The sequence below is a fragment of the Chionomys nivalis genome, chromosome 5 (genome assembly GCF_950005125.1).
Source record: "Chionomys nivalis chromosome 5, mChiNiv1.1, whole genome shotgun sequence".
Lineage (NCBI taxonomy): Eukaryota > Metazoa > Chordata > Mammalia > Rodentia > Cricetidae > Chionomys > Chionomys nivalis.
The window spans coordinates 54,868,171-54,895,444 of NC_080090.1; the positions used below are offsets into that span (position 1 = coordinate 54,868,171).

General features: G+C 39.2%; 1 protein-coding gene across 1 annotated transcript; it reads left to right on the forward strand.

Moving 5' to 3' along the window:
- Mael (maelstrom spermatogenic transposon silencer) lies at positions 1-27,274 on the forward strand. The gene is made up of 12 exons (XM_057770483.1): positions 1-161; positions 347-439; positions 1,712-1,811; positions 3,242-3,397; positions 4,656-4,697; positions 12,145-12,269; positions 13,266-13,320; positions 13,430-13,571; positions 23,002-23,064; positions 24,181-24,313; positions 26,407-26,482; positions 26,969-27,274. Exons 1-12 carry the CDS (start codon positions 30-32, stop codon positions 27,151-27,153), a joined length of 1,302 nt encoding a protein of 433 aa, XP_057626466.1. The 5' UTR covers positions 1-29; the 3' UTR covers positions 27,154-27,274.

Genomic DNA, 27,274 nt, shown 5'->3' on the forward strand with positions numbered 1-27,274 from the left:
TCTGGAGGGCGTCGAGGCCCGCCGACGCCATGCCCAACCGCAGGGCCAGCCGCAATGCCTACTATTTCTTCGTGCAGGAGAAGATTCCCGAACTGCGCCGGCGAGGTCTGCCCGTGGCCCGCGTGGCTGACGCCATCCCCTACTGCTCGGCCGACTGGGCGGTGAGGCTGCGGGCAGTTGGGCTGTGGGGAGGGTGCAGAGGGGACCCGGCCTGCGGGGCGTCTGTGGAGGGGACGGGGTGAAGGGCCCCTTCCCCAGGGTCGGACCAACCGACAGAACCTTCCAGATCCGGGGCGTGGAACGGACGCCTCACGGCACCCCTCTCTGTCCCCCTCTTCTCCCAAAGCTCCTGAGGGAGGATGAGAAGGAGAAATACTCAGAAATGGCTCGGGAATGGAGAGCAGCCCAGGGAAAGGATTCTGGGCCTTCAGAGAAGCAGGTAAGGCTAGCCCCCTCCTGCCCGCCCATGGGCTCCCCATCAAGGTGGAACCAGAGAACCGTCAGGAAGTTTCCAGACGGTACAGAAAGCCCAGGGGATAGGGGGTGGGTGTTTGGGCTTACACTAAAAAGCCTCCCCTAGTCCCTTTCAATCCTTAACGGTTAGACAGCTTTTCAAAGACTTGTATGTACTTAGTAGTTGAACTTTATTTTTACATGATTCCCGTTAACTGTACTTTGAATAATTGGAATAACTTGAAGACCTGGGTTAAGATTTGTAGACGCTCTAGGGGAAAAGTTAAGCAACTTCCCATGTGGTGGGGCAGTAAAGTACTAAGTAGAAATCGTTTTCCAGCTTGTTTCTGTTCAGAAAATGCAAGGTCATTAATGACGTCCCCCCCCTCCCTCCTGTTGTTCTTTTCTGTTGCACATGCTGAAATTTCATTCTTGAGCTGTTGGTATTGGATGGAAACTCAAAAGTTTGGTGAATTTTTTTTGATAAGGTAGATTTATGTTTTAAGTCAGTGCCTTAAGTCAGGTGGATTTACAATGTTCTGTGCTTGTGAATTTTAATCTTTCTTGTCATTATAGTTTCTTATAAAACATTTCTCTTCAACGGGCTGGAGATGGCTCAGTGATTAGGAGCACTGGCTTACTCTTACAGAGGACACAGGTTCGAGTCCCAGCACCCACATGGTTGCTCACTAACATCTGTAACTCCAGCGCCAGGGGATTCCAATGCCCTCCTCTGGCCTCCACTGGTACTGCACACATGTGACACACGTACAGGCAAACATCTGTACACCACATAACAAAACAAAAGAAAAATAATGTTAAAGTTTCTCCTCAAAACTAAAGCATACTGTGTGTGTGTGTTGTGACAGTTGGAGGCACAGTGTGTTCTGGTTTTTACTTTTCAGTGAAAACCACACAGTGTTACAGGGCTTGGGGTTTTGTTTTCTTTGAAAAATCTTGCTTTGACACTGGCCTGGCATTTGGTGGTAAGTGACTTGGGGAAATGAGAGATGGCCAATAGTGAACGAGTGGCTCTCAGTTGAAGCTGTTTATTGGCCACTCCCTTCTTATAATGTTTGTAGGCTTGCTGTTGTCTGCCATTGACTGCTGCTGATAAATATATTTGATTTCATTGACCATGAGAGAATGCTGAAGTAGTCCACAACAATTTTGAAGTGACTTTGTTAAATTTAAATATGTGAAGTAAGTACCCAGCAGTAGCTCTGTTCAAAGCATTTGACTGGTAATTCTCTTTCAGAAATTCATATCTACACCACTGAGAAGGCCAGGCATGCTTGTACCAAAACCAAGTGTTTCTCCCCCTGATGTGTCAAATTTATCCATAAAGAATGATCAAGGTAGAGTATTCCTAAAATATTATGCTTAAATTTGGATGACATATTGGGCAATCAGAAAAGCCTTCTATATAGTGGGGAAAGATGGCTCAGTCAATAAAGTATTTGCTGTTTAAATGTGAGGACTGGCTCCCGTATGAAAAGTGAGGTGTGGTGGTGCTGGAGAAGTAGGGAGAGTAGAGTGGCTGGCCTGGACAAGCCTCAGGTCCCAGCTCAAACAAACATGGACAACTCCCAAAGGATGACCCTAGGGATTGACTGTCTTACTTAAGGACATACCTGTGCATGGCATCCCACCCCAAAAATGTTTATATTTATATTCATTTCGATCTTATATATCAAAATAATTGGCCATAAGGGCTTAAATATTATAGCCCTAATGTTATGCAGTATGAACTAATTTGCATTTGTTGAAAAATTATTGGAAAGTTTTTTGTAACAAAGTCTCTGTTGGTTTTTACCACTTCATACATTATTAAACATAAATCTTAGACATATTTGTAGCTCCCACACTTAGGTTATAGAGGTAGACAAGAAGAATAAGGCCTTGACCTATTCCACAGTCTGGTAAGAGAGGAGATTTTATTTGAACAACAAGAATGACAGTTTATGGATTGATGGGTATGCTAACCAACCTGATTTAATCACCCCACAATTCATAAATCTATTGAAGCCCTATGGTAACCTATAAAGATATGCTAGTATCATTTGCCAATTAAAGATAAAGACTTTTTGGCCAGGTGTGGTGGCACACACCTTTACTCCCAGCACTGGGGAGACAGAGACAGGAGGATCTCTGTGAGTTGGAAGAGCCAGCCTGATTCACAGAGAGAGTTCCAGAACAGCCCGGGCTACACAGAAAAACCCTGTCTCACAAAAAGAGCGGGGGATGGGGTGGACAGGCATGTTGCTTCATGAATTATAGCACTACCCTAGAAGAGAACATAGCCAGTAAAGATCCTTTGCTGTTTCTTCTGGCTGTTTTTGCCGTGTTCTGCCTTTGTTTAGCACAAACTTTTAACACTGGTCTTCAGTGGACAGTACTGGTCCCTCATAGTTCTCTCGTATTATAGGTGGTCTTCTGTATATTAGCAGAGTACAAAAACAGAGAACTAAATCATCCATAGCTAATTTTACTTCACTTGTTCTGCTGGACTGTATTTCCCAAACCTTTCTAATTGTTGCATATATGCCACAACTTTTACTATGCCATTGCTGAAATTCAGTGTTGCTCTATAGCTGAGTTATGTAGAGGCAAGACTGAATCATTTTGTTGCTTTATAGAAAAGATGGTTGCTACTTAAATTCTTGATGAATGTGACTGTAAATTTTTTACTTGGTATAATTGAGTTTTCTTTTATAATTCACTAAGTAATACAGGAACACATACCTGTACAAAAGTGGCTTTAACAGTCTTGGGCATTGTTTTTCAGCTCTCCTTGGAGGCGTTTTTTATTTTTTGAACATTTTTAGCCATGGTGAACTACCACCTCACTGTGAGCAGCGCTTCCTCCCTTGTGAAATTGGCTGTGTTAAATACTCCCTCCAGGAAGGTATTATAGCAGACTTCCACAGCTTTATCCATCCAGGTAAGGTCCTAAAAGTGTGTGATGGTTTTAAACTGGCTTCATTTATTAGTAATTGTTTTCTTAAAAGTTGAAGTACAGTGGAGTTCTTAAAATGTGTGTAGACATAACACCTAAGTGTCAAACTATTAGAAATTAGGTGTTGATGTGGCTGGTTGACTGAATCTTTTCCTTGTCACTGAACATAGAACTCAGAGGATAGAGTGCCTCAGAAATGCACACCTGTTACTCGTTTGCCCAGGGCCTTACATCTTGGGATTCTTCTTTTTTATGCCTTGTTCTTTTCTTTCACTATCCCATCCTTCACCTTAGTAGTCTTTAGTTTGAAGCGGATACTGCATTGTAACCTTGTGAAAAACCTTTTTCTGAGCTAGTTAGATCATTTGTAAAGTGTCTGTAGAAACTATTAAAACATAGTTTTAATATGGAGGTAGCCTAGCTCTCTAAACATCTTTAGCCATCTCCTTTCCACTATTCTATCCCCCACTAAAAACAAAACAATAGCCCAGGGGAGATTCAAGCCTGTGATCCCAACAATCATTCAGAAAGAAAGATGAAGCAAGAAGATTAGGCTGCATTGATACCCTGTCTCAAAAAACAAATGAGACACAGATAGTTACAAAGATGTTGGATCTCTTCAGTTCCCAAGAGGACAGAGAGCAGTTAAGGGAACCACCGTATCTTGGAAGTCAAAAGGGAAAATGTGTCAAGATAGCAAAAAACTTTAAAATTAATTTAGATGTCTTTTTTTCTCAAAGGACAGCAAAGCTGATTATCTTATGCTTGTGGACATTGCTGCTTAGGACAAGTCATATAACTTTTACATTTTGTTGGTGTGTGGATTATGAAATACTGAAAAGATAAAAATTTGAGGTTTTTCTTCATTCTGAAAAATGTATGTATGCCTGCAGTATAACAGGCTTTACCATCCTCAAATACCTTCATGGACCCCTAGCTAGAAGTCATTTTGCATGAATTTTCTTTCTCTAGTATATTTTCCCTGGAAGGAAGAGCTTGCTGCGCAAAGTAGTTTTTAAAATACATAGAGATTATTTTAGTTATCATACCTTTGATTTAAACAGTAACAGCCAAGACAGAAACAAACAACATAAAAATAAAAGGACACTATGAAGTTATAATGGTATTTTAACATAATAAAGATTACCCACACTGAAACTTGGTCATCACATGAAGTATTACCATAACACAGGTAAGAAAATTTTCAGATTTCTGCTTCTCAGTGAAACACTTTGTATTGCAGGTGAAATTCCACGAGGATTTCGATTCCATTGCCAAGCTGCAAGTAAGTATAAAGGAACTGGGATAAGAGGGACTGAGGGTGTGCAGCCTTGTTAGAACTCCTTCTTTTAACATAGAAAATGTAAGATGTGGGGAATGGTAGGTGGAATGGTATTTAAAACCTTAAACCTACACATGTGCACTCCTGCTCCGGGGGGCTGAACTGGGGCCTCACACGTGTTAGCCAACCCCTCTGCCATAGAGCTGCATCTCCAGCCCAAACTTTAAAACTTTACTGACTCACATGTATGTATGAACTCTTTTCATTCTAAGAAAGTAAGGAAACTATTGCTACGTATCCTTGGAGTTCCAAGGTCAGTTGTTGGTATAGGGGCCAGGCTCTTAGGAAAATCATGGGAAGTTTCAGATTCTCTAAACTTAGACTCATTTATGAGCAATGACTATTTTAAAACTTTCTTTGAGAATTCATTCTTCAAAACGAATAGAGTTCAGAGTAGAACAGTTTTGAGTTTAGGGGTGAGGAAATCAGGCTTTTATGTATTTTGTAACCAGAAAGCTTGACTATGACTAAATTTATCTAAGATTAGAGCTAAGTTCTTACTAGAAAGAGCTTTCAGCAGTTTCCCATTTGATAAAAAAAAAACCATGTTTTATATTAAATTATGTTAGTTTTATGTTAAATTAATATTAATTCAGTATATTGTTTAAGGAACCATTTAATTCCTGCATGTACCGTTTAACTTAAAAATGTGGTCAACTAGCCTATTAGAAGTATTAGAAACAGAAGTGTTTGTCAGGCCTGCTGTAACAGGCATATTGTAACTTTTATAATGCTAGTTGTGTGTGTGTGGGGGGGGGTGCATCATGCACCTGTGCAGGTCAGAGGACAGCTCTGGGGAGCCAGGTTGAGTCACAGGCCCTCTTGTTTCTGCCACTGTGAAGCAGGCTAGCTGGGTCATGAGCTCCTGGCAGATGCTGTACCTCTGTCTCCATCTAAAGGTAGGTATGCCCACCACATCCAGGTGTTCTTGTTTTGTTTTTTCTTAATGTGGATTTTAAGCTTTGAACTCAGGCTTCAGGATTACAAGACAAATATTTTTACCTGTTGAGCTGTCTTTGGCCCTATAATGCTGTTTTTACTACGTATATTTTGTACTTTCCCTTTATATTATTGAATTTGTGTGCTTTGGTTTAAAAAATAAGAAAAGAAGTACGGATCTGTTATTTTTCCTGGAAACAAAGTTGTGGGCTAAAGAGTTTAAGAGATTTTTCTTTTTTCAGTTCTGCTTCCTTACATATTTTAAAATACGAAAAGAAGCTTATACAGAAAACACTTCATAATTTCCATCACAAGTTACATTATTTAAGGGCACCGTGCTACTAAGTAGATGGTAGTTAAAACACATGGAGGAGCTGGAGAGGTGGCTCACACTTAGGAGCACTCTGTGCTCTTCTAAAGGACAGGAGTGGAGTTTTAAGCACCTACATCGGGCAGCTCACAGCTGTCTAATTCAGGGGATCCTTTGCGTCTTCTGGCTTCTACAGGCACCTACACTCAACACTCACAGGCATACATACATAGACATAAATAAAATAAGATAAATCTTTCTTTAAAATCCAGAAATGAAACCAGGTACAGTAGCTCATGCTTCTAATTCTAGAGCTTGGAAGACTCAAGACTCCCGCAGTTTGAGGCTAGCTTGGGCTACAGAAAGTCCATTGCCAGCCTGTGCCACAGAGCAAGACTGTCTCAAAACTCAGCAAACAGAAATCCCAAGCACAAATTTTTGTTTGTTTGTTTGTTTTTCGAGACAGGGTTTCTCTGTGGTTTTGGAGCCTGTCCTGGAACTAGCTCTTGTAGACCAGGCTGGTCTCGAACTCGCAGAGATCCGCCTGCCTCTGCCTCCCAAGTGCTGGGATTAAAGGCGTGCGCCACCACCGCCTGGCCCCAAGCACAAATTTTATGAAACCTAATTTCTAATTTAATTTTCATGTTTGTACTTGAAAACCTAATTTTGGTTCGTCATTTGAATGAACACATTGCCTTCCTGCTGTGTGTCACTGATTGTTGAGAGTGTCACTGGCTTGCCATGTCCTTGCTACCTCAATCCAGATAAAACCTTTAACTATTCTATTGCATATTTCTGCAGTATTTTCACATTAAAGTAACACAAAACATCTTTCCTTTTTAAAGGCTGTTTCTATGTCGTATATCTTACTAATGGCCAGAAACAGTTTCTTTTTTCTCATGCTGAGGATCAAATCTAGGCAGTCCTTGTTCAGCTAGGCAGAGGCCCTCCTGATGTGCTGCATCCACAGCTGGGAATGGTTTCTTAATTTATTATTCTAGCTAATTGAAGCAGGATAGTATTTCTTATTCAGACAAACTTAAAATGTTTGGAGCTTGCCAATTTAAGCATGTCTTAAGTTGCCAATTAAATAACCCTGGGAAATCTGCCAATTAAATAAGTGATGGTTAGAGTGACAGCTGTGTTGACATAGTACCTAAAAATGCCTGTGCTAATGTAAGCGCACTGATTTGGAGAGGACCGTGGAGCACAGACTAGTATACCAAGCCAAATTTATGTGTTGATGTGCTTTATTTAAGCAGTAGCCAGCAGGCATCCACATAGATTTCTCAGCGCTATCATAGATGGCTCAGTGGGTAAAAGTGCTTCACAGTAAAGAATTCAGGATTGAAAGACATTTTAGTGTGGAGTCCAGTGACAGCTCCTTCCCCACTTAGGTTCCTCACAAAGAGGTGCTTCAGCTTCTGTGTGAGCTTGGGACTAAGCAGTCTTGACTTTCCTCCCTCACTTCAACTTCTGTTCATTTCACTGGTTAATGGTTTTTTTTTTTAGAGAAGTTCTGCTTTAAAAGAAGCAAAGCTTTGAATCCTGATTTGCAGCTTTCTGTATGAAAGGTTCTTTGGCTTTTCAAATGCATTAAATACAAAGAATGTACCACTGACTAATAGTGTAGAATATTAATGAGCAGCAGCGTGCTCACCAGTCAGCTGACAACAGCACAGTCCCCAGCACCACTGGCAGTCTCTCCTCTCCCCCTGGTCCTTTGCAAGAGAAGTGTTCTGAATTCTGCTAGTCATTATCTTTTCTGAATAATTTTACTGTGTGTGTGTGTGTGTGTGTGTATTTTCACTTAAATATGTTTTTGTTTTTATAGATATGTACCTAGATTTTAAGTACATTATCTTTTACTCATTTTTCTTTTCTTTTTATTTTTATTTATTTATTTATTTTTTTTGGTTTTTCGAGACAGGGTTTCTCTGTGGCTTTGGAGCCTGTCCTGGAACTAGCTCTTGTAGACCAGGCTGGTCTCGAACTCACAGAGATCCGCCTGCCTCTGCCTCCCGAGTGCTGGGATTAAAGGCGTGCGCCACCACCACCCGGCTTTTACTCATTTTTCTACTTGATATTCTTACATTGTGTGTTTATTATATTACATATCTGTTTATTGCTCCATTGTGTGAAAGTGGCTTTTCTCAGCCTTAGCCTTGCATTGTTCACTCTATATGAGGTCTCTCTTAAGTCTCAGTACTAGGTGCTGAGCCCTAGGTCTTGTGCCTGCTAAGTAAGTACTCTACCACTGAGCTACATCTCTAGCCCTGTGTGGTACCTTTTAATAAGCACAAGTGTGGGTTCTAGTTTAGCAAGTCAGCCAATTTTTTTTTTATCAACTGTGAATCTTTGTGTCTTAATACACTACCTAAAGGTTTAGTCTCCTATTTTCTTCTAAAATTTGCAAAGTTTCTTTTTTTGTATCTGATGCTTATTCCACCTGGAATTGACTTGTGTATGCTATGAGGTGGCAATTTCACAGTTTTCTCCTGCAGACAACCAGTATCTTGGCAATGTTATTGAATAACCTGCTTTCCCCCAATATGTAGTGTCTTTTAGGTCAGACCATACCTCTACTTGTTTTCTATTATTGGTCTGCTAGCATTGGGGGAGGAGGGGGGCTTATCTATCATATTCTTGATTAAGCATAATGGTTTGAAAATCTTTAGATAGCTCTCTTGACCTTGTTCTGTAATATAATAGCTATTTCTGACCCCTATTTTTCATCCACAATTTAGAATCAGTTTTTCATGACCACCTGTAAATATTTAGGTCATTTTAAAGAAATAGCCTTCATGATGTTGCTTTTCCATCTGTGAACATGAACAGCTTATTTCTTCAGGTCCATACTTTCTTTAATATAGTTATTATTATTTTTTTTTTTTTTTTTTTTTTTTTTTTGGTTTTTCGAGACAGGGTTTCTCTGTGGTTTTGGAGCCTGTCCTGGCACTAACTCTTGTAGACCAGGCTGGTCTCGAACTCACAGAGATCCGCCTGCCTCTGCCTCCCAAGTGCTGGGATTAAAGGCGTGCGCCACCACCGCCCGGCCAATATAGTTATTATTAACAATCTTAATAGCATTTGCTAATTTTATTTTATTTGAGATGGGGTCTCATCTTGCCTGACCTAGAATTCCCTACATAGAACAGGTTATCATCCTATTTGCAGCAGCCCTCGTTTCTCTGCTTCCTGAGTACCTATATCACCATGAGGCTTTTTGTTGTCTTGTAAGTGCTGTTTTAAATTGCATCTTCTGGTTGTTTACTTGGCTTTGCGTTGTATGAAGGCTAGGATCTCTAGTTCCCAGTTTTCACCAACAGGTTCTTTGCCATAGTTTCCTCTTTCCTGACTGCCCTTATTTTATCAGAGTGAAGAACTTCCTTCTGTTTCCAACTTGATTATGAATTACAATTAAATATTTTAATAAGGATGCTCTTTCAAAATCTCCAATGTTTTATTTGTATGGTGATTTACCAAAATTAAACTGGTTTTGCCCTCTAGAGCAAACCCAACATAGTAACCATACGCCTCTTAATTGTTGAGTTTGACTTGCTCATGATTGTCTTAGAGTCTGTGCATTTTATGTTGCTGTTGACATTGTCTCATTTGGTTGTCAAGGTTATTTTGCTGTAATGGAAGATGAGGGAAAATGGATTGTGGGATATATTTTCATTACTTTTAAATTTGGTTTCTGGGTGTGTGGAAAGTATAAAATAAATTTCTTTGAACGGAAGAGACCTAGTTATTTTACAGACTTGTATTACAATTATCTTTGTTGGTCTGTTTTCATAGTCTCTTGGTTATCTTGTTTGCCAGATATACCCATCCTGTGCAGTGTGTGTGAGTGAGTGATCATATTATTATCCCAAAATGTTTATGTTGTGTCTGGCAGAAAACTAGAGTGAGGGGGCATCTAAGATTACCTTAGTGCATGAACAGGGATTGAGGTAATTTAAATTATGCTTCAGATTTTACAAGGACCAATCCATCTTTTTAATGAAAAGAGAGAGAGTAGACAGATTACCACCCAAGAATTATACATAGAATTTGTAGCATAAGCAGTGAAAATCAGAAAATAATAGATTTTACTAATATTTTTATATAGGGTCTCTTGTAACCGAGTATGGCCTCAGACTCTATGTAGAGATAACCTTGAGTTTCTGGTCTTCTGCCCCAGCCTCCCAAGTGCTATGACTACAGATACACACCACCATGTTTAACATTTTATTTACGTATTAGTGGGAGAAAATATCTTAAATTTTTATTGAATCTGCTAAAAGTTCTGTCTGGTGTCTGAGTCTTTAAATCTTTCCTTCCTCAGCTCTCCAGTGTTTATTCCCTTCCAAGATCCCAGGCTCCTAATTCTCCATTCAATTGCTTTGTAGTACTTTGAAGTAGACATTCCACTTGTTGAGCTTTTCCTCTGTAGTTGTGCAAAGCTGAACTTCATCTTTTTTTATAGTTTTGCAATTTTATATTATATATCAGATTTGAATAATTTGATAGGAATTTTGTTCAGACATAGTTTTTTCGTTTAAAATCAGTGCCTAGTAACTTCCACACCAAAGACACTTTCTATGAGCTTCATTTTGGTTCTCCTTCTTGCCTCTGTTTACCTGCTTTTACACAGTGTGTGAAAAGAAGGAATTTCAGAGTAACTTCATCAGAAAGGGATTACTTGCTTTTTGAGGCACTTATAGTGGGCTTAGGAATTGTGATCATAGATTCTGAAAGCACTTTGCTAAACCATTAGCAGTTTCTAGAACTGACAAATGACCTAAAACTAGCCTTACAGTTTCCCAACATCTTACTCCTTTATCAGTAAGTTTTAACCGCGGTACATGTTTGTACTGCTCATATCTTTAAGGATACCTATATTATTTGTGGGAGGGCTCATCTGAATTTACTTAGCTTTTTTTTTTTTCTTGGAGGTGTGGGGTTTTTCATCATATTGTCTTTTAAAAAGTGATTGTTATTTTTAATGTGTATGGGTATCCATTGAGGCCATATGTAGGGGACTGGGTCCTCTGGAACTGGAGTTAAAATGGTTGTTAGCCACTGTGTAGATGAGATTAGAGCCTGGGTCCTCTGGAAAAGCAGCCAGTGTTTCTAATCACATCTCTTCAGCCCATATTCCTTTTTTAAAAGCAGTCATTGGCCAGCAATATCGTTCAGGGGATAATGGCATTTGTTGCTAACCCTGAATACTTGAGTATAATCCTGGAACCCACATGGTAAGGAATTAACTCCTGTAGGTTGCTCTCTGAACTCCACATGCTTATACACACACACACAATGTAAATTTTTTTTTTTAATGAAAACGGGCTAGAGCAATTTGATCAGTGGTTATAAAGTGATTGCTGCACAAGTGTGGGGCCAATAGCTTAGACACCCAGAACCTACCTAAATGTCTAGTGCCTGTAATTCCAGCCTTAGGCAGAGATAGCGAATCCCCAGAGACTAGTCATATTAGCAAGCACTGAGTTTGATTGAATGACCCTGCCACAGTGAATAAGGTCAAAGAGATCAAGAGTGATTCCTGATAACACTCTCAGGCCTCCTCATTCACACACACACCCCATTCAGGCAGGCAGGCAAACACGCACGCGCACAAAAGAGAAAAATCAGTACTACTATGAAGCCCTCCAGCCTTATTTAACAAAACATTTTTGAAAGGCACCATGGGAACAATGCAAACACTATAAACTTGGGCTGGAGAGATGGCTCAGCGGTTAAGAGCATTGGCTACTCTTCCAAAGGTCCTGAGTTCAATTCCCAGCAACCACATGGTGGCTCACAACCATCTGTAATGAGGTCTGGTGCCCTCTTCTGGCACCAGAATATTGTATACATAATAAATAAATAAACATTTTTTTTAAAAAAAGAAACTTGGGTTCAATAATGACTTCACTGTTCATTAACTATTTCTGGGAGTCTCCTCTTAATTTATGTATGTGTTTCCCACCTCCATAAGATTCTGGGTTCAAGTATGTAAAGTACCTAATGAGAACCAGGCTTGATAGAAACACTCATGGGTAAACTGCCCACTGCTCTCCTCCTGAATGCCTATTCCCACCCTGATAATACTTGTCTTGCTCAGTAGCTGAACTTCTACCTCTTTATTTCCCTCAGGTGATTCTAGTCACAAGATTCCTATTTCAAACTTTGAATTCGGGCATGACCAAGCAACTGTGTTACAAAACCTTTATAAATTTATTCATCCAAACCCAGGGAATTGGCCACCTATTTACTGCAAGGTAATATCCAATAAGATGTTTTTAAGATGCCCATTTAGACACCAGAAGAATTGGAAAGGCACTAAAAAAATTTCAGCTTTGTGTAAACAGACTGTGCTTTTGTTTCCTGGCCATTGGTTAATAAAGCAGGTTCTTTGGCCTATGGCAGGGCAGAATATAGGTAGGTGGGAAAACTGAACTAAATGCAGGAAGAAAGAAGGTGAGTCAACAGGCACCATGTAGCTGCCAAGGGAGAAAGATGCCAGTAAGCTGCAGCCTCATGGCAATTACAGATTAATAGAAATGGGTTAATTTAAGATGTAAGAGTTAGCTGGGAATACACACACCTAAACCGTTGGCCAAACAGTGTTGTAATTAATATATTTTCTGTATGATTATTCTGGTCTGGATGGCTGGGAAACAAATTACAGTCTTCATTTACAGCTTTGTGTTAGTTACATGTTTTAAAACATGCTCATTCTGAATTTATTTGTGTGTAATTAGTATGGCCTTTAAATCACTAATTTTGGAGGCAACAAAAGCTGAGTATAGTATTTTTTTAAAATTCCTCCTGAAATACCTACAATATCTTTTTAGCCTAACAAATGGATACTCATTCCCTTAATCCTTGTTTTGTGATGTTTAGAAAAGACATTTTTATCTACATTTTCCAGAATAATAGTGAAGAATTGGGTCCTAAACTTACTGTATATTATAAATATTACCATGAACAGGTCACATGTTTTGAACATTGACTTCATCATTGGTCCATCCTAAGTGTCACTTGCTTTTCATTAACTGTATTAAAATATATATATTTGTGTGTGTATACATACACATATATATGTATGTATGAATAGCCAGTTAATTATAGCAGTAATTTTTCTAATATATGCTATTTTTATATAATTTTCAATTAGTGTCTGTCTTTTCTACACACACCCAAGTTTGAAAGGACAGTGTTAATGAAAATAATTCTAAAAAGGAGAAAATAAAATAATGATTTTCCTTCTGCAGTCTGATGATAGAGCCAGAGTCAACTGGTGTTTGAAGCGTATGGAGCGGGCATCAGGTGAGTAGAACCTCAATCGTGCCGGAAGCATAGTCTATACTTTGGTTTTGATGTACGTGTTCTGTGTGCCCAAATTCACTAATTATGTTTTTCTGTTTACTAATGGAAGAAATCAGGCAAGATCTAGAACTTCTCACTGTAGAGGACCTTGTAGTGGGAATCTACCAGCAAAAATTCCTCAAGGAACCCTCTAAGACCTGGGTTAGAAGCCTCCTAGATGTGGCCATGTGGGACTATTCTAGCAATACAAGGTATTGATAATGATTTTGTTATTCACTGATGGTTTTTTGTTTGTTTTTTTTAAAAGTACATTCTGAGAAAATAGGCTTGGACTAGGTTTTGGGTTTGTGACTTTTGGGTTGTTTTGTTTTGCCTTTTGTGAATCACTTTTCAGTTAAACCGTGTAAACTTATAAAAATAGTTTTGTTTTGTGGTTTTCAAGACAAGGTTTCTCTGTAGCTTTGGAGCGTGTCCTGGAAATAACTCTTGTAGACCAGACTGGCCTCAAACTCACAGAGATCCGCCTGCCTCTGCCTCCCGAGTGCTGGGATTAAAGGCGTGCACCACCACCGCCTGGTAAAAAGCAGTTTCCCATGTATGAGTGTTTACCTTTGTGCACACCACTCCAGATGATCCTGGAGTTCAGATGATGGTGTCAGATCCTCTGTTGCCAGGAACCAAACCCAGGACCTCTGCAGTGTTCTTCATCACTGAGCCAGCTCCAGCCTTGGGAAACTTATTTTTAGCATACAGTAATTGATCGAATCGTTGCTGCTTTATACTAAAAGCACAAAAAAAAAAACAAAAAAAAACCTTGCCAAATAAACTGACTGTTCTTTACCAGTTAGAATTTCTCTACTGATAAAGGAATGTTTTTTTGATTTACTTAGACTTTACTTTTAATTTTTATTAAATTGCTTTCATGTGTATATAATTTATACAAAGTGATATGAAAGTGAATTAAATTGGCAAAACTGTTCATTTTGAAATAATCCTAGATTTACTGAAAAATTAAGAGATTAATAAAATAAGCATAATACTCTTTTGGCTTCCTTAATTGTTAACATATTAACATATTTTCATAATTTGTTTCTAAATACATACACACTTTTTCTAAACCACTTGAGAGTAAATTGAAGTACCTTGCTTCTTTGTGTCTAGGTACAGCAATACCAAAGTAAGAATATTGCCGTTAGCACACAGAACTGTTATCTAAACTGAAGTTCATAGGCTGCCAGTTCTTTCCTGATGCCTTTTCTAGATCAAACAGTATCTACAGTCCAGTCCTGGATCACATTTTGTTGGTCATGCATATGCATTTGTGTTGTTGCCTGGATTTACCTGAAACTCATGACCCTTCTGCTTCAGGCTCCCAAGTGCTGGTATTATAGGCATGTGCCACCACTCCTGGGGTCCATAGTCTTTTACAATCTTTATTCTTTAAGGAGTAAAGTTTATAAAATGTTTCTCAGTTTGAGTTGGTTTTTATTTCCTGTTGACTAGGTTAAGGTTACACATTTTAGGGGGAATACCCAAAATAAAAAAATATGTCTTCTCGTATGTCACACTTGGAAGCATATTATGTCAGTTTGTCCCATTCCTGATATTGAGAACTTGGTCTCTTGTCTGTTAGAGTCACCTTTGAACAGTTACTATTGTGCACCTCCCTCATAATGGGTTGGCATGTGCTCAGCGCTAGAGGGTGCTACCTAAATATCATAAGGCCCTGGGTTCAGTCTTCAAAAAAGTAATGTATTTTTGCAGAGAAATGTAATTCCTTGAATGTCAAATGCAAGTTCTGGCATGCGGTGATGATTTGGTTGGAGTAGCTCCTTCTAAGCTTGTTAAGATAGTGAATTTCCTTAATTATTCCTTCAGTATTTATTAGTTAGAAGTCTATAATAAAGTGATTTTCTCCTACACAATTTCTATGAATTCTAACTTTATTCAATGATTAAGTGCTCTTTGCTTTCTGGTACATTCTAGGTTCATCTTCTGTTGCTCTACTCCACTCTTGGATTAGCAGTTTCTCCAGTTAGGCCTTGTTCCTTTCAAAGGCGGAGGGTGCTGAGTGAGAACCTGTTCAGTGTGTGTCTCACTGTTTGAGTTTTGGGATGCACTAAATGAAGTTTCAGTGTTGGTGGAACCTTGACAGTTGAGGACTCCTTTCTAGTTGACTGTAATCTGAGGATAGTCACAGTCATTTTCTCAAAAGTGACTTGTGTTATTTCTTTTTCACCCCTTCACGATAGTGCAGTCTGTTTGCGTGTTTATATTCCATGTTGGTTCCCCCTCCACTTTGTTGGTAATTAGCCTTTGGATGTATAAAGCACTAGCGTTGTTCAGCAGTGTATATTCAAAAGTGTCACTCCTTCATTGAAACCCTGTAAGAGCTTAAAAATTAGCTTGGAGCCGGGCGGTGGTGGCGCACGCCTTTAATCCCAGCACTCAGGAGGCAGAGGCAGGTGGATCTCTGTGAGTTCGAGGCCAACCTGGTCTACAAGAGCTAGTTCCAGGACAGGAACCAAAAAGCTATGGAGAAACCCTGTCTCGAAAATCAAAAAAAAAAAAAAAATTAGCTTGAAGAGAACTGAATCTTTATGTCGAGTTGTGTCTAAGGACAAAGGTTGTTCTTCTGTTGTTCAGATGAACACTGTCTTTGTGAAATCTTTGTTTTTTACACAGGTTTGTAGATTTATTATTGGTGTATTGTTGAGGGGAAGTTCCTTAGGAAATTTTGTTCTATGAAAACTGGTTGCTTCATAATTCTAATGGAGTAAATTTGGTGATTCATTTTTTTGGGGGAAAACTACACATGGTAAAATAGATTTTTAAATGTTTTTAGATGTCTGTAAGGAAGGTAGCCTCAAAAAATGTTTCTGAAGTCTTATTGTTTTGTTATATTCTGTAGATTATGAAATGTCATTTTGAACAAGTACTGTTTAATTCATTCTCTGACAAATTAAAATGCTTTTAAATGAGCAGATGGAAAGGCCTTCCTGGATTTTGTTTCTTTTAGTGAATTATGGATGTTTCTTTTGGTGAATATGGATTTGCATTAAGACCAAACAGTGTTGATTGCTTTATCAAAAACTACATAGAAGTTATTTATGTATAGGGTATTTTTGATAACTTAGTATATAACCAATTTTATGACCTGTCCTGTGAGCACATGAGAATTTCTGTACCCTTTGTTTTGCATTATAGGATTTGACTCTGTCCAGATCTACACTGATTGTTAGCTAGTTGGTTTTCTGTTGCTATAGTCAATGCCCAAGATAATCAGCCTATAAAGAGAAAGGGATGATTTTAATTTTGGAGCCTGAGGCTGTGTTCAGACAGTGCCTTGCAGTGGGGAGTGTATGTGGTAAAGCAAACTGCCTCACCTCATTACTGGGAAGGTAATAAAGAGGAGGGAGGGGACTGATATTCTGCAGTTGTCTTCATGGACACACACTAGCCTCAACTACATGAGGGGCTCCCACTCCCACCCACTCCTTTTTAAGACAAGGTCTCACTGCATAAACCCAACTGTTCTGGAACCTATTATGTCAGTCAGACTGGCCTCAAACTTAAGAGATCTGCCTGCCTCTGCCTCCTGAGTGCTGGAATAAAAGATGTGCACCACCACACTGTATACCTGTTTCTTACATAAATTTCTGTCACCTCCCAATAAGACTAACCAGGAACAATCTGCACCTTGAGCTCATTCTGCCTCACACTTGTGAGTGTTGAGAATAGAGACATCGCCATGTCTGCAGACTTTCAGCTAATTCTTTGTCCTCTTGATGTCTTGTCTATTGAGAGTAGAATTTTACTGTATTTTCATACCTCCTTATACGTTCTGTGAAGCTGGTTAGTCTTTTATTTCATGTCTGTACATTAAGAAGTTTGGTGAATCTTGGTGTATAATAGGTTGAAGGGAGACTTAAAAGGTGTTTCCTGTTTTGTTTTTTGGGTTTTGCATTGTTAAATTTTCACAGTCACTTTGTGTCTGTGAATTTCTGGAGAATTCAACTCCATCGTGTTATGTAATCCTTTTACAAAGCTTGTAATTTGCCTAGCTTTAGCAATGTAGTTTTTTTAGCCTAGAGATTTTAGTACTTTGCCATCCTTTATGTTGGTAGCTCCTCTCAGTTTGTGTTTAAGGTCCACTTTCTGTGGTGTCTGGTAAGCCATTTCAGTATGCAGAAATTGACTTCTGTTTCTAGAGCTTTTTCACAGGTTATAATTTTTCTTCCACTCTAAATTTTGTTAAAGAGATCTATGATATATGCTGCTATCTTTTTTTTTAATTTATTTATTTATTTATTATGTATACAATATTCTGTCTGTGTGTATGCCTGCAGGCCAGAAGAGGGCACCAGACCTCATTACAGATGGTTGTGAGCCACCATGTGGTTGCCGGGAATTTAACTCAGGACCTTTGGAAGAGCAGGCGGTGCTCTTAACCACTGAGCCATCTCTCCAGCCCCTATATGCTGCTATCTTATCTTTCACTTTATTTTCTCTTTTTACTCTTGAATTATTTGCCAGTTTTTTGGCTTTTTTAGTTTCTTTTTCAGAACAAATCTGTATTTCTTTGGGCAGTTCATAATCTATTTAGATTCTTAACTGTTTTTGATTTCTGAGTCTAGTCAACTCTTTCTCATTTTAAAAATTGTTTAGTTCTGAGTTTTTCTTATCCCAACTATGTTTCCATTTTCTTACACACTTGTGTGAGAACATTTAATTCCATGTGGAATGTTATGTTAGAATTCCCTATGATTTTTTTGGAAGTCACAGGTGCTTTCTTAGTTTATGTTCCAATAGCTTTCTGTGAATGAGGCCTCTGTTTCCCTTGTCTCTTGGACAGCAGTTTTTGACTTACGTGTGAGTTCAGTTCAAGAGCTCCCTCTTCTGTCAGTGCAGCAACCGAAAAAGCTAGTGACTTGGGCGGAAGGAAGGTGGCTGATTTTCTGTTTTTGCTTGGTCCAGTGGGATCCTAACTTTATTTCTCTGGCTCCTCCTCACCATTACCCAGTGCAGCAGCTCTCAGCCTGGGGGTGAGATCTCTTTGGGGGTGACCGTCCTTTCACGGGGTCACGTTACACTCATGACAGTGACAATAACTGTAGTCATGAAGTAGCATGGTGGGTGACTTTGTCAATTTGACCAGACTTGAGTCATCAACTGAGGAAGCACCTCCTTGAGATCCGGCTATAAGGCGTTTTCTCATTTAGTGCTCTCTGGGAAGAACCTAGCCCATGGTGGGTGGTGCCAGCCCTTGGCTGGTGGTCCCAGTTCTACAAGAAGGTGGCCTGAGCAAGCCTTGGGAAGCAAGCCAGTAAGCAGTTCTCCCCCAGTCTCTCCATCAACTGCCTGTGGGATCCTGCTCAGTTTGAGTTCCCATCCTGACTTCCTTCAGTGATGAACAGCAGTGCCGACTTATAAGCCAGATAAACTCTTTACTTCCCAACTTGACTTTTGGCCATAGTATTTAGTTGCAGCAACAGAAACCCTAACTAAGACAAACAGCAATTAAAATAATTTTATGGTTGGAGTCTCCACAACATGAAGAATTATATTAAAGGGTTGCAGCATTGGGAGGTTGAGAACCACCGATCTGGTATCTAAAGAGCTCTTCTAATCTTCCCCAACATAAAGGTACTTTCTTATAGACAAGGGCTTTGCTCTCCAAGTCTCTACTTCAGTTTTTATATGGAGTGGGAATGATTTACATTTAGTCGTAGGCACTCTTGTTTCCTTTTTCTTTCATTCCTACAGTTTTCTAAACTCCACAGTTGACATGAAGACTTAGAGTGAGAGACTGAAAATTTTCTCCATTTGAAATATAAAGCTTTCTGTTCTAGAGTTTTTGATATTCTGTTCCTTCGTAAAATCTTGTCTACTTTTTGTCGTCATTATTGTTGATCTGTGAAGTGTGTAAGGGATGTGTTAGGATATGTGTTAGACTCAATACAATTACTTTGGTTACTGACCAAAGAATTTCTAAAACTTTATGTTCAGAAGTATTTGGTGCCTGTATTTATATTTAGTATTATCCCCTGTGCCATGGGCAATGTTGTTAAAGTAATACTTTGTTTTAAAAAGATCCCCAGTGTTGTCTGGAATTTTCTTCCAAATAACTGACCTTTGGTGTACATTTCTGTTTTGGCCTTTTCTTTCCCTTACTAAAATAGATCAATAAAATGTAGCAAAACACACACACACAATGTAATTGTTTCCATACATTTCAATGGCAACTGTAGAATATCTTTATATAATATGGATTTTAAACAGAAGAAATATAGTGTTAAGTTTGGTAAATACAAGCACAGCAAGACTAGGATAGCTTTACTGTCAGACATTTTTTTGAGGCCTGTGCCACAGAGCTGGTTCAGAGAGAGACTGATGGACATGGTGCTGCAGCCAGCATAGTAAAGTTTTTGGACCAAATGCCCTCTGCCTTTCACTGAGCACTTAATATATAGTGAGATTGTAAGGGAATTTGAGTTTAAGAAACTATAGAAACTAATTAGAAATTGTGACTCAGGTATAGTAGTACACACCTCTAATCCCAGCACTCAGAGTCAGAGACAGGAGGATTATTACAAGTACAATACTATCCTGATCTGCATAGGTAGTACCAGGCCAGCCAGGACCCTGCCAAAACAAAACAAAACTTACTGCACATATTTTCCTATGCCCTGCAGGCACTTAATGCTGAAGTCAAATAGCAAAATAATGTTCCCCTGCCTTCATGCAGCTAACCTAGGGAAGATACATGCAACAACTAATTAGGAAAATTGACATTTTAACTTATGATAAGTGCTTTTAAAAGTCAATCAAGAAGTGTGTGGAAGGGGAGACTATTAAATGAATGGTCCAGGAGAATATTTAAATTGTAATATGAAAGCTAAGAACTGAAGTAGAAGAAAGATAAAAAAAAAGAAGAGCCTTGTTAGAAATAGGACTCTACTAACTAGGAAAGAAAATAGATTAGGTTTCTTAAAGGTCTCTGAGGTTCTTTTTACAGATGTATTGAAAGGAGATAAGGAAGGAGGTTTGGAGCCTATGATTACTAAAGAGCTGGCAATAAATTATTTGGGACTAGGGTGGTGACAGACAGAGAGGAATGGGTTTAAGATTGGTAAAAAGCAGTAGGACCTTGCTTAAGGACTAGAGCTGGGGAGAGAATTGAAACAATAACAATGTATGATTGGTTAGATGGGGTGAAAGAATCACATTTAGAATATTCTGAGAGACTGGTGAAGTGTCTGATGAACTTGTGTGTAGATGAGATCATTACAGAAGCTGAGCAAGAAGAGGACCTAATGCAGAACCCTTAGAAATAGGCTTTGCCATTATCATAAGGCTTGAGCAGAGGCTGTGGCTGTGCAGATGTCAGCACTCCAGCTACAGTTGCTATGTGACACAAACGATAGTCATTGCCAGTGCTCATGATGAAGACTGGAAAGTGAGAAGAAAGCCATGCTGAGTGCAAGAACTTCACAGACCGCCATGAGCTACTTCCTTCCTGGGTTAGGACTGTGTCTTCACTCTTGTTCCCTTGTCTATCTCATTCTTTGGGAATGTAAATTGTCTTTCTGTGGCCTTTTTCATGTTGTAGGTTTTCTTCAAATGTTTGATTCTCCTTGGTTATGTTATATTTAGAAATGAGGCTTCAAAGCCAAATACCTGATCCATCTTGTCTATCAGCTAATCAGGCTTTGCTGCAGGGAAAACTGACAAAAGAGCACAGCAGAATCCTAAATTCAAGAGCAGTCAGCTTATTCCCTTATGTGGAGTTGGAGAACTGACAGCTCTTTGAACAGAAATTCAGCCTCATAACCTGCATCGGCCCTTCTACAGTTTACTGTTTATATGTGTATAGATGGTGGGGGTACGGATGTGCCTGTGTATAGAGATGAGAAGACAGTGGGATCCAGGGATTGAGCTCAGGTCGTTAAGTGTATGTGGTAAATGCTTCATCCCATGTCTGAGTCCAGCACAAAGGTAGTGACTTCTTAAGTCACTGTTCTTCATTTCTTTCTACAATTTTATTAAAGTATCTTCTATAGAGAAGCCTGTTTGTATTTTCTCCTTGTGTACTCTAGTTATTTGACTGTGATTTTTCAAAAGACTTTGGGGACAAGAAATAAAAATACATATGTATTTAACTCACCATCTGAACTAAAACCTTGGCAATAGTAGTATTAAGAGGTGAGGTGATACTGTGATACCACTTTAGAGTTTTTTCTTTGTCTAATTAAATGAGCTTTTTATACTTAACAAAAAATTGAACAAATTTTGTATAAAAATACATGAGGTACTAGAGCGTGTTCTCTGGAAGTGCAGTTTGCACTCTTAACCACTGAAGCATTTCTTACACTCTGCATGTATTCTAGGTCTGACCTGTAGTGGAAAGCATGTATCTGGGTAGGTCCTCTTGACTTGAATTCTAGACAAGGAACAAAACTAATAACCAAAACTAAACTTGCTACTTCCATGTGGTTATCTACAAACATAGTTTAGTTCTTCAGTCCTCAGTTTCAAGCTTTATGAATCATATATTCATATTATTTTTGAAAATACAGGGGGAGTTTTAGATTGATGTTAGATCATTTAACTGTCACTTGGCACAAATAACTTTTTATAGTTATTGAATAGCATTTTTGTGGTTTTAAATGAAGATTCTTGGTAAGCTTTATTGATAGCAGTGCTGTCTGGATCTTAGTAGATGTTACTTAGTGGGAAAGCATGTTTGTATTGACTCTCATGAAAGTGTGTTCCTGTGTTTGTAACTCTGGGTTAAATCATTAACTTTGGTCATTTCTTTTTCAACTTTTTCTCTTGTCTCCAAACACCACATTCTCAGTGGTGCCTTGCTGGTCAGTCCATCTGAACTGTTGGCTTCTGCTTCACAGTGTTGTCACTGCTGTCTAAAGTTTTTCATTAAGCATGCCTGTATGTGTTTTTAGTCTACCTTCTCCACTAGAAAGTAAGTGTTGAGATGATTTCATTCAGTAATGTGTCCTTTGTGCCTAGCAAAATGTGTGCAGTTCATGTTTAGTGACTGAGTATATGTTAACATTAGTTACTACTAATGTTCATGTTTAGTGACTGAGTATATGTTAACATTAGTTACTACTAATGTTCATGTTTAGTGACTGAGTATATGTTAACATTAGTTACTACTGCACTTTAAGTGCAGTTACCTCACTTTAAAGTTTAATTGTATGGTTATGTGTGGTTTGCATATTAAGAATTTTCACTGGAGGAATTTTCACCATACAACTCTTTTAAAATCTATATTAAATTAATCTTTGGGGGCCAGCAAGATCACTGAGTGAGTAAAGGTGCTTGCCCGTCAGCGTTTGATCCTGGAAACCCACATGGCAAAGGAAAGAGCCAACCCTGCAAATTTCCCTCTTACTGCCACTTAAGCACACACACAAATACACAATAAATAAGAGTAAAAAGTGTTAAGAAATTTTGAATAATGGTATCAGTTTTTATTAAATAATCTCAGCTAGTTGAATTGGAAATCTGGCATACAAAAACCCCTAATGCAGTTAATTTAGTTTAGCTACTTCAGTTAGTGCTGTGTTTCTCCTTGTACTGGGGGTGGCACAGACATTTATCATAAGCTCCACCTCAACCATTTGTTAATACATTAAACTCCTTTTTCTTGTACAGGTGCAAGTGGCATGAAGAAAATGATATTCTCTTCTGTGCTTTAGCTGTTTGCAAGAAAATCGCGTAAGTTTGAGGAGGAGTCCCCCTCAGTGTTTTGGTGCGCTCTGCAGAGAGTCCTTTGCCAGTTGTGCTTGCTCTCGCTCCTCAGCTGGGGGGGGGGGATGTGTGTGTGTGAATGTCTGTCTGCTCACCTTTCTTACTGAAGCCCAATGAAAATAAATGTGGAGATTTTTCTTTATGTTACTTTTTACTGTTCTGTTTCACTACTTACCAAACAATTTGTGGGAATCTTCAGAAGCATTTGTTGAAGTTTTTTCTTCTTGGGCCTCTTAGAGAGAGACAATTTTCTGCTAGCATTAAGAATGTCACTTGAATGGTGCCCTAAAACTGTAAACCAGTTCTTCTTGTTCTGTAGTGGAAGCACCTACAGCCCTGTTCTAGTTTCCTTTCTGGTGGTGTGACAAGCACCATGACCAGAAGCAACTTAAGGGGGAAAGGATTTATTTGACTTACCCTTCTAGGTCACAGCACCCATCATTGAGGGATGTCAGGGCAAGAACTCAAGCAGGAAACAGGAACCATGGAGGAATGCTACTTGCTGGCTCACCCTAGGCTCATGTTTAACTGGGTTTCTTATGCAGCCTAGGATTGGTGCTGACAGTGGTAGCCTGGCCCTCTGGGTTGGTTAACAACAAAGACAATGCCCACAGACCTGTCTGAACTAGACAATTCCTCAGCCTAGGTTTTCTTCTCAGGTTGACTCCAGGCTGTGTCAAGTTGGCAGCTGAAGCCAACTAAGTCAAGCGCCAAGTCTCTGAGCTCTCTGCTAGCACCTTTCCATGCAAATGCTACTTAGTTTTGAGGAGTCACTGTTCATGGCTGTGGCTTAATTTCTGCTTCTTCCTTCTTTCCTTAAACATTGGAAAATCCTACTGATCCTTACCCTCACTTCTGTCCCTTGTAGCAAACCTGAAAATTTATCTGCTGATCATGAGATTGCATCCCAGTAATAACATTCATGGTTTGAATGCTGTTTGTTCCCATCTCTGAATCTTTAGATTTTCCTCAAAGTTAGAATAATACCTCTGAGATGTTTCCTTTGTTCAGAAACTTAACTGAATACTTTTAGTGTGAAGTGGATGGAGTTGCTCTAGTGAGATCCGTCTTCTTTATTTAAAGGTACTGCATCAGTAATTCTCTAGCCACTCTGTTTGGAATCCAGCTCACTGGAGCTCATGTGCCACTACAAGACTATGAGGCCAGCAACAGTGTGACGCCCAAAATGGTCGTACTGGATGCAGGGCGTTACCAGGTAAGGAAACCTCTGTTGTTAGCAGACTCTTGGATATACGTAACCTATTTGAGGGAAAATCTGTTTGTTTTTCTTGTTTCTAGTTTGATTCTAAGCACAGTTTCTCTGTTGGCATTTTCAAGTGAAGATCTGTTTTCCTCTGTCATTTGAAGATAGTGTCTTTGATTGTCTTTAGCTTCTAGACTTCTTCAGACCTTCTTCCTAAAATCCCTAAGTTCCGAAGCTCATGCTGTCTATGCTGCAGTACCTGGCACCCTAACTGGGGAACCAGTGGGCACTTTAGTTGGGGCTCCTCATTAGAGTGGTACTTAACCAAGGGACTAGTTTTCTAATATTTTTATTTTCAATTTTCCCACTACGTAATCCTTCTAGCTCCCAGTTCTCTGTTTCTTTACTTACTCTCCTCCCCTGCCCCATACCACATAAGTCCCCACTCCTATGAGTATACCCCATCCAGTGCTATTGCTTCCAATCTAGACTTTAGGTAGCCTCTTCTGACTCCCAACCATCTTCCTCTAGCAACTCGGTACCAGCAATTCTTTGACCTCTGCTGTGACCTGTAATTCACTTACAGCTCTATTGTCTCATGCTTCTTTATAGGAGCTACTGCACTGAAGTATGTATAAAATTGTGGCCTCTTGTTCATATTTTCTTTTTACCACTTCCATCCCGACCTTTACTGCCTTCCATTCCAACCTAGAAATTTTAGTCTGTCTTTTCTACTACTTTATCTAAATTCCATTAATCCTCTTGTCTTCATCATACTTGGTTGACAGACTAATCCTAATTAAATGTAACTCTTAACTTCCACTCCTTCCATTTGTGAATTGAAATGAATCTAGAATGAAACTACAATGCTGCCAGGTATGGGAACAAATAGCTCTAATCCCAGCCTTTCTAGAGGCTAGACAAAGAATTTCACAAGTTCAGGGTCAGCTTGGTCTGCATAGCAAGTTTGAGGACAGCATAGGCAGGTGAGACTATGCTTAAATAGTGGAGGACTGTCCTTGCCTGATATATACAAGTCCCCGAGTTTAGTCAACACAAACACACGCACACACACATGCCTACATGCATACACACATACACATGCACGCACTCATGCACATGCAGGAAACTTCTATAGCACCATAATGACTAATCTTAACTAAATATCTTTTATGATCAGCTTCATCAATTCATTGTCATTGTCTGCAGTCATCATTTCTCTCATCTAATTAATTTCTCATGTATTATCTTTTCAATTTCTTTCTCCTTTTCTCCCACCTTTGCTGTAGCCAATACTGATGCTGCTGCTTCTCCAGGAAAGCAGAATCAATCACAGATTTTTACATACTACTACCACTTCAGCTATCTGCTTATATGCTAGTCTCTGCTTTTTCTCTGATATTAGTAAGTATTCTCTGTTCCTGTCTAAAACTTATGTATAGATCTGTTCTTTCACTAACTAAAGACACAACTGCAATGATTCTAGTTTTTGACTCTTTAGGGCTCCCTCTATTCTGAGTCATCTTTTGCATTTCTGTGTGTCTGTGTGTAGACATGCCTGTCCACATGTGACATAGTGTTCACATGGTTGTCAGAGAACTTACAGGAGTTGTTTATCTCCTACCATTTGGGTTCCAGGGATCAAAATCGGGTCATCAAGATTGGAACAAGCACCTTTTCCCATTTTGCCAGCCCTGTTATCACTCTTACCAAAATAAACATACCCGAATCTAATGTGTTGTAAAACAACAAACAAGCAAACTCTTAATTAAGCCTGTGACCCTAAGGTCTCTGCAGTCACCTGTCTCCTCCTTTACTGAACACTAAACACTGGGAAAATACATATGGTAGTTTTTTTTTTTTTTTTGGTTTTTCGAGACAGGGTTTCTCTGTAGCTTTGGTGCCCGTCAGGGAACTAGCTCTTGTAGACCAGGCTGGCCTCGAACTCCCAGAGATGCGCTTGCCTCTGCCTCCCGAGTGCTGGGATTAAAGGCGTGCGCCACCACCGCCCGGCTAGTTTGCCTTTTTTAATGTGGAGTTAAAGTAGGCCATTTAATAATTAATAATATAAACATACTTCCTGTCATTTTCCTGTTCCTTTACAGAAACTAAGAGTTGAGAGTCCAGGATTCTGTCATTTCAACTCTTACAAACAGGAACAAAGGTCAAACACATCCACTGGTGAGTACTTTCAGCTTTATAAGATTGGGGTTACATCATACAAAGATCCCTGGGTGTCCCTGGGGGGGCATGAGGAGCATTTTGTTTGGAATTAGTTGTTAAAATGACATGAATTTGTTTTTTGTCCCTAGTGGAATGTAATATTCCTCAGACTTTTGTGCAGGACATTTCTGAGAAACCCTGTTTTTCTTTCAGCAACTACAGTTTCATAGTTTTGATGTCATAGATACATGATGTGTTTTAGGAGATGAGAAATCCCAAAAGCTAGTTACATGGAATTTCATTTGATACCTAAAGAACTTCAGTTGGGATCTCTTGCCCTAAAAACAAAAGGAAACCTTTTTCTTGACCTATTTGCCTTCTACTCATGATTTTTTAAATTATAACTTACTGAGAGTCCTACTGTGGGATGAAGTGACCTGAAATGCCTCTTTAAATCAAATGTAAAGTTTCTGTGCCTGTTTAATTATCTTTGCAACACTCTAGGTTGTTACCCATCTGGGGTGAAAATTTCTGGCCCCAACAGCAGTGTTCGAGGAAGAGGGATCACCCGCCTGCTAGAGAGCATCTCCAGCTCCTCCAACATCCACAGATTCTCCAACTGTGAAACTTCACTCTCTACTTACATGTCCCAAAAAGATGGGTACAAATCTTTCTCTTCCTTTTCTTAATGATGGTACTTTTTGCAATTTCTGGAAAAATAACAAGCCTAACTTCCTTTCTGACTACAGTCATATTAAGCAAACTGATCACATCAATAGTAAATGTCACTCCTCTAAAAACGACTTAATT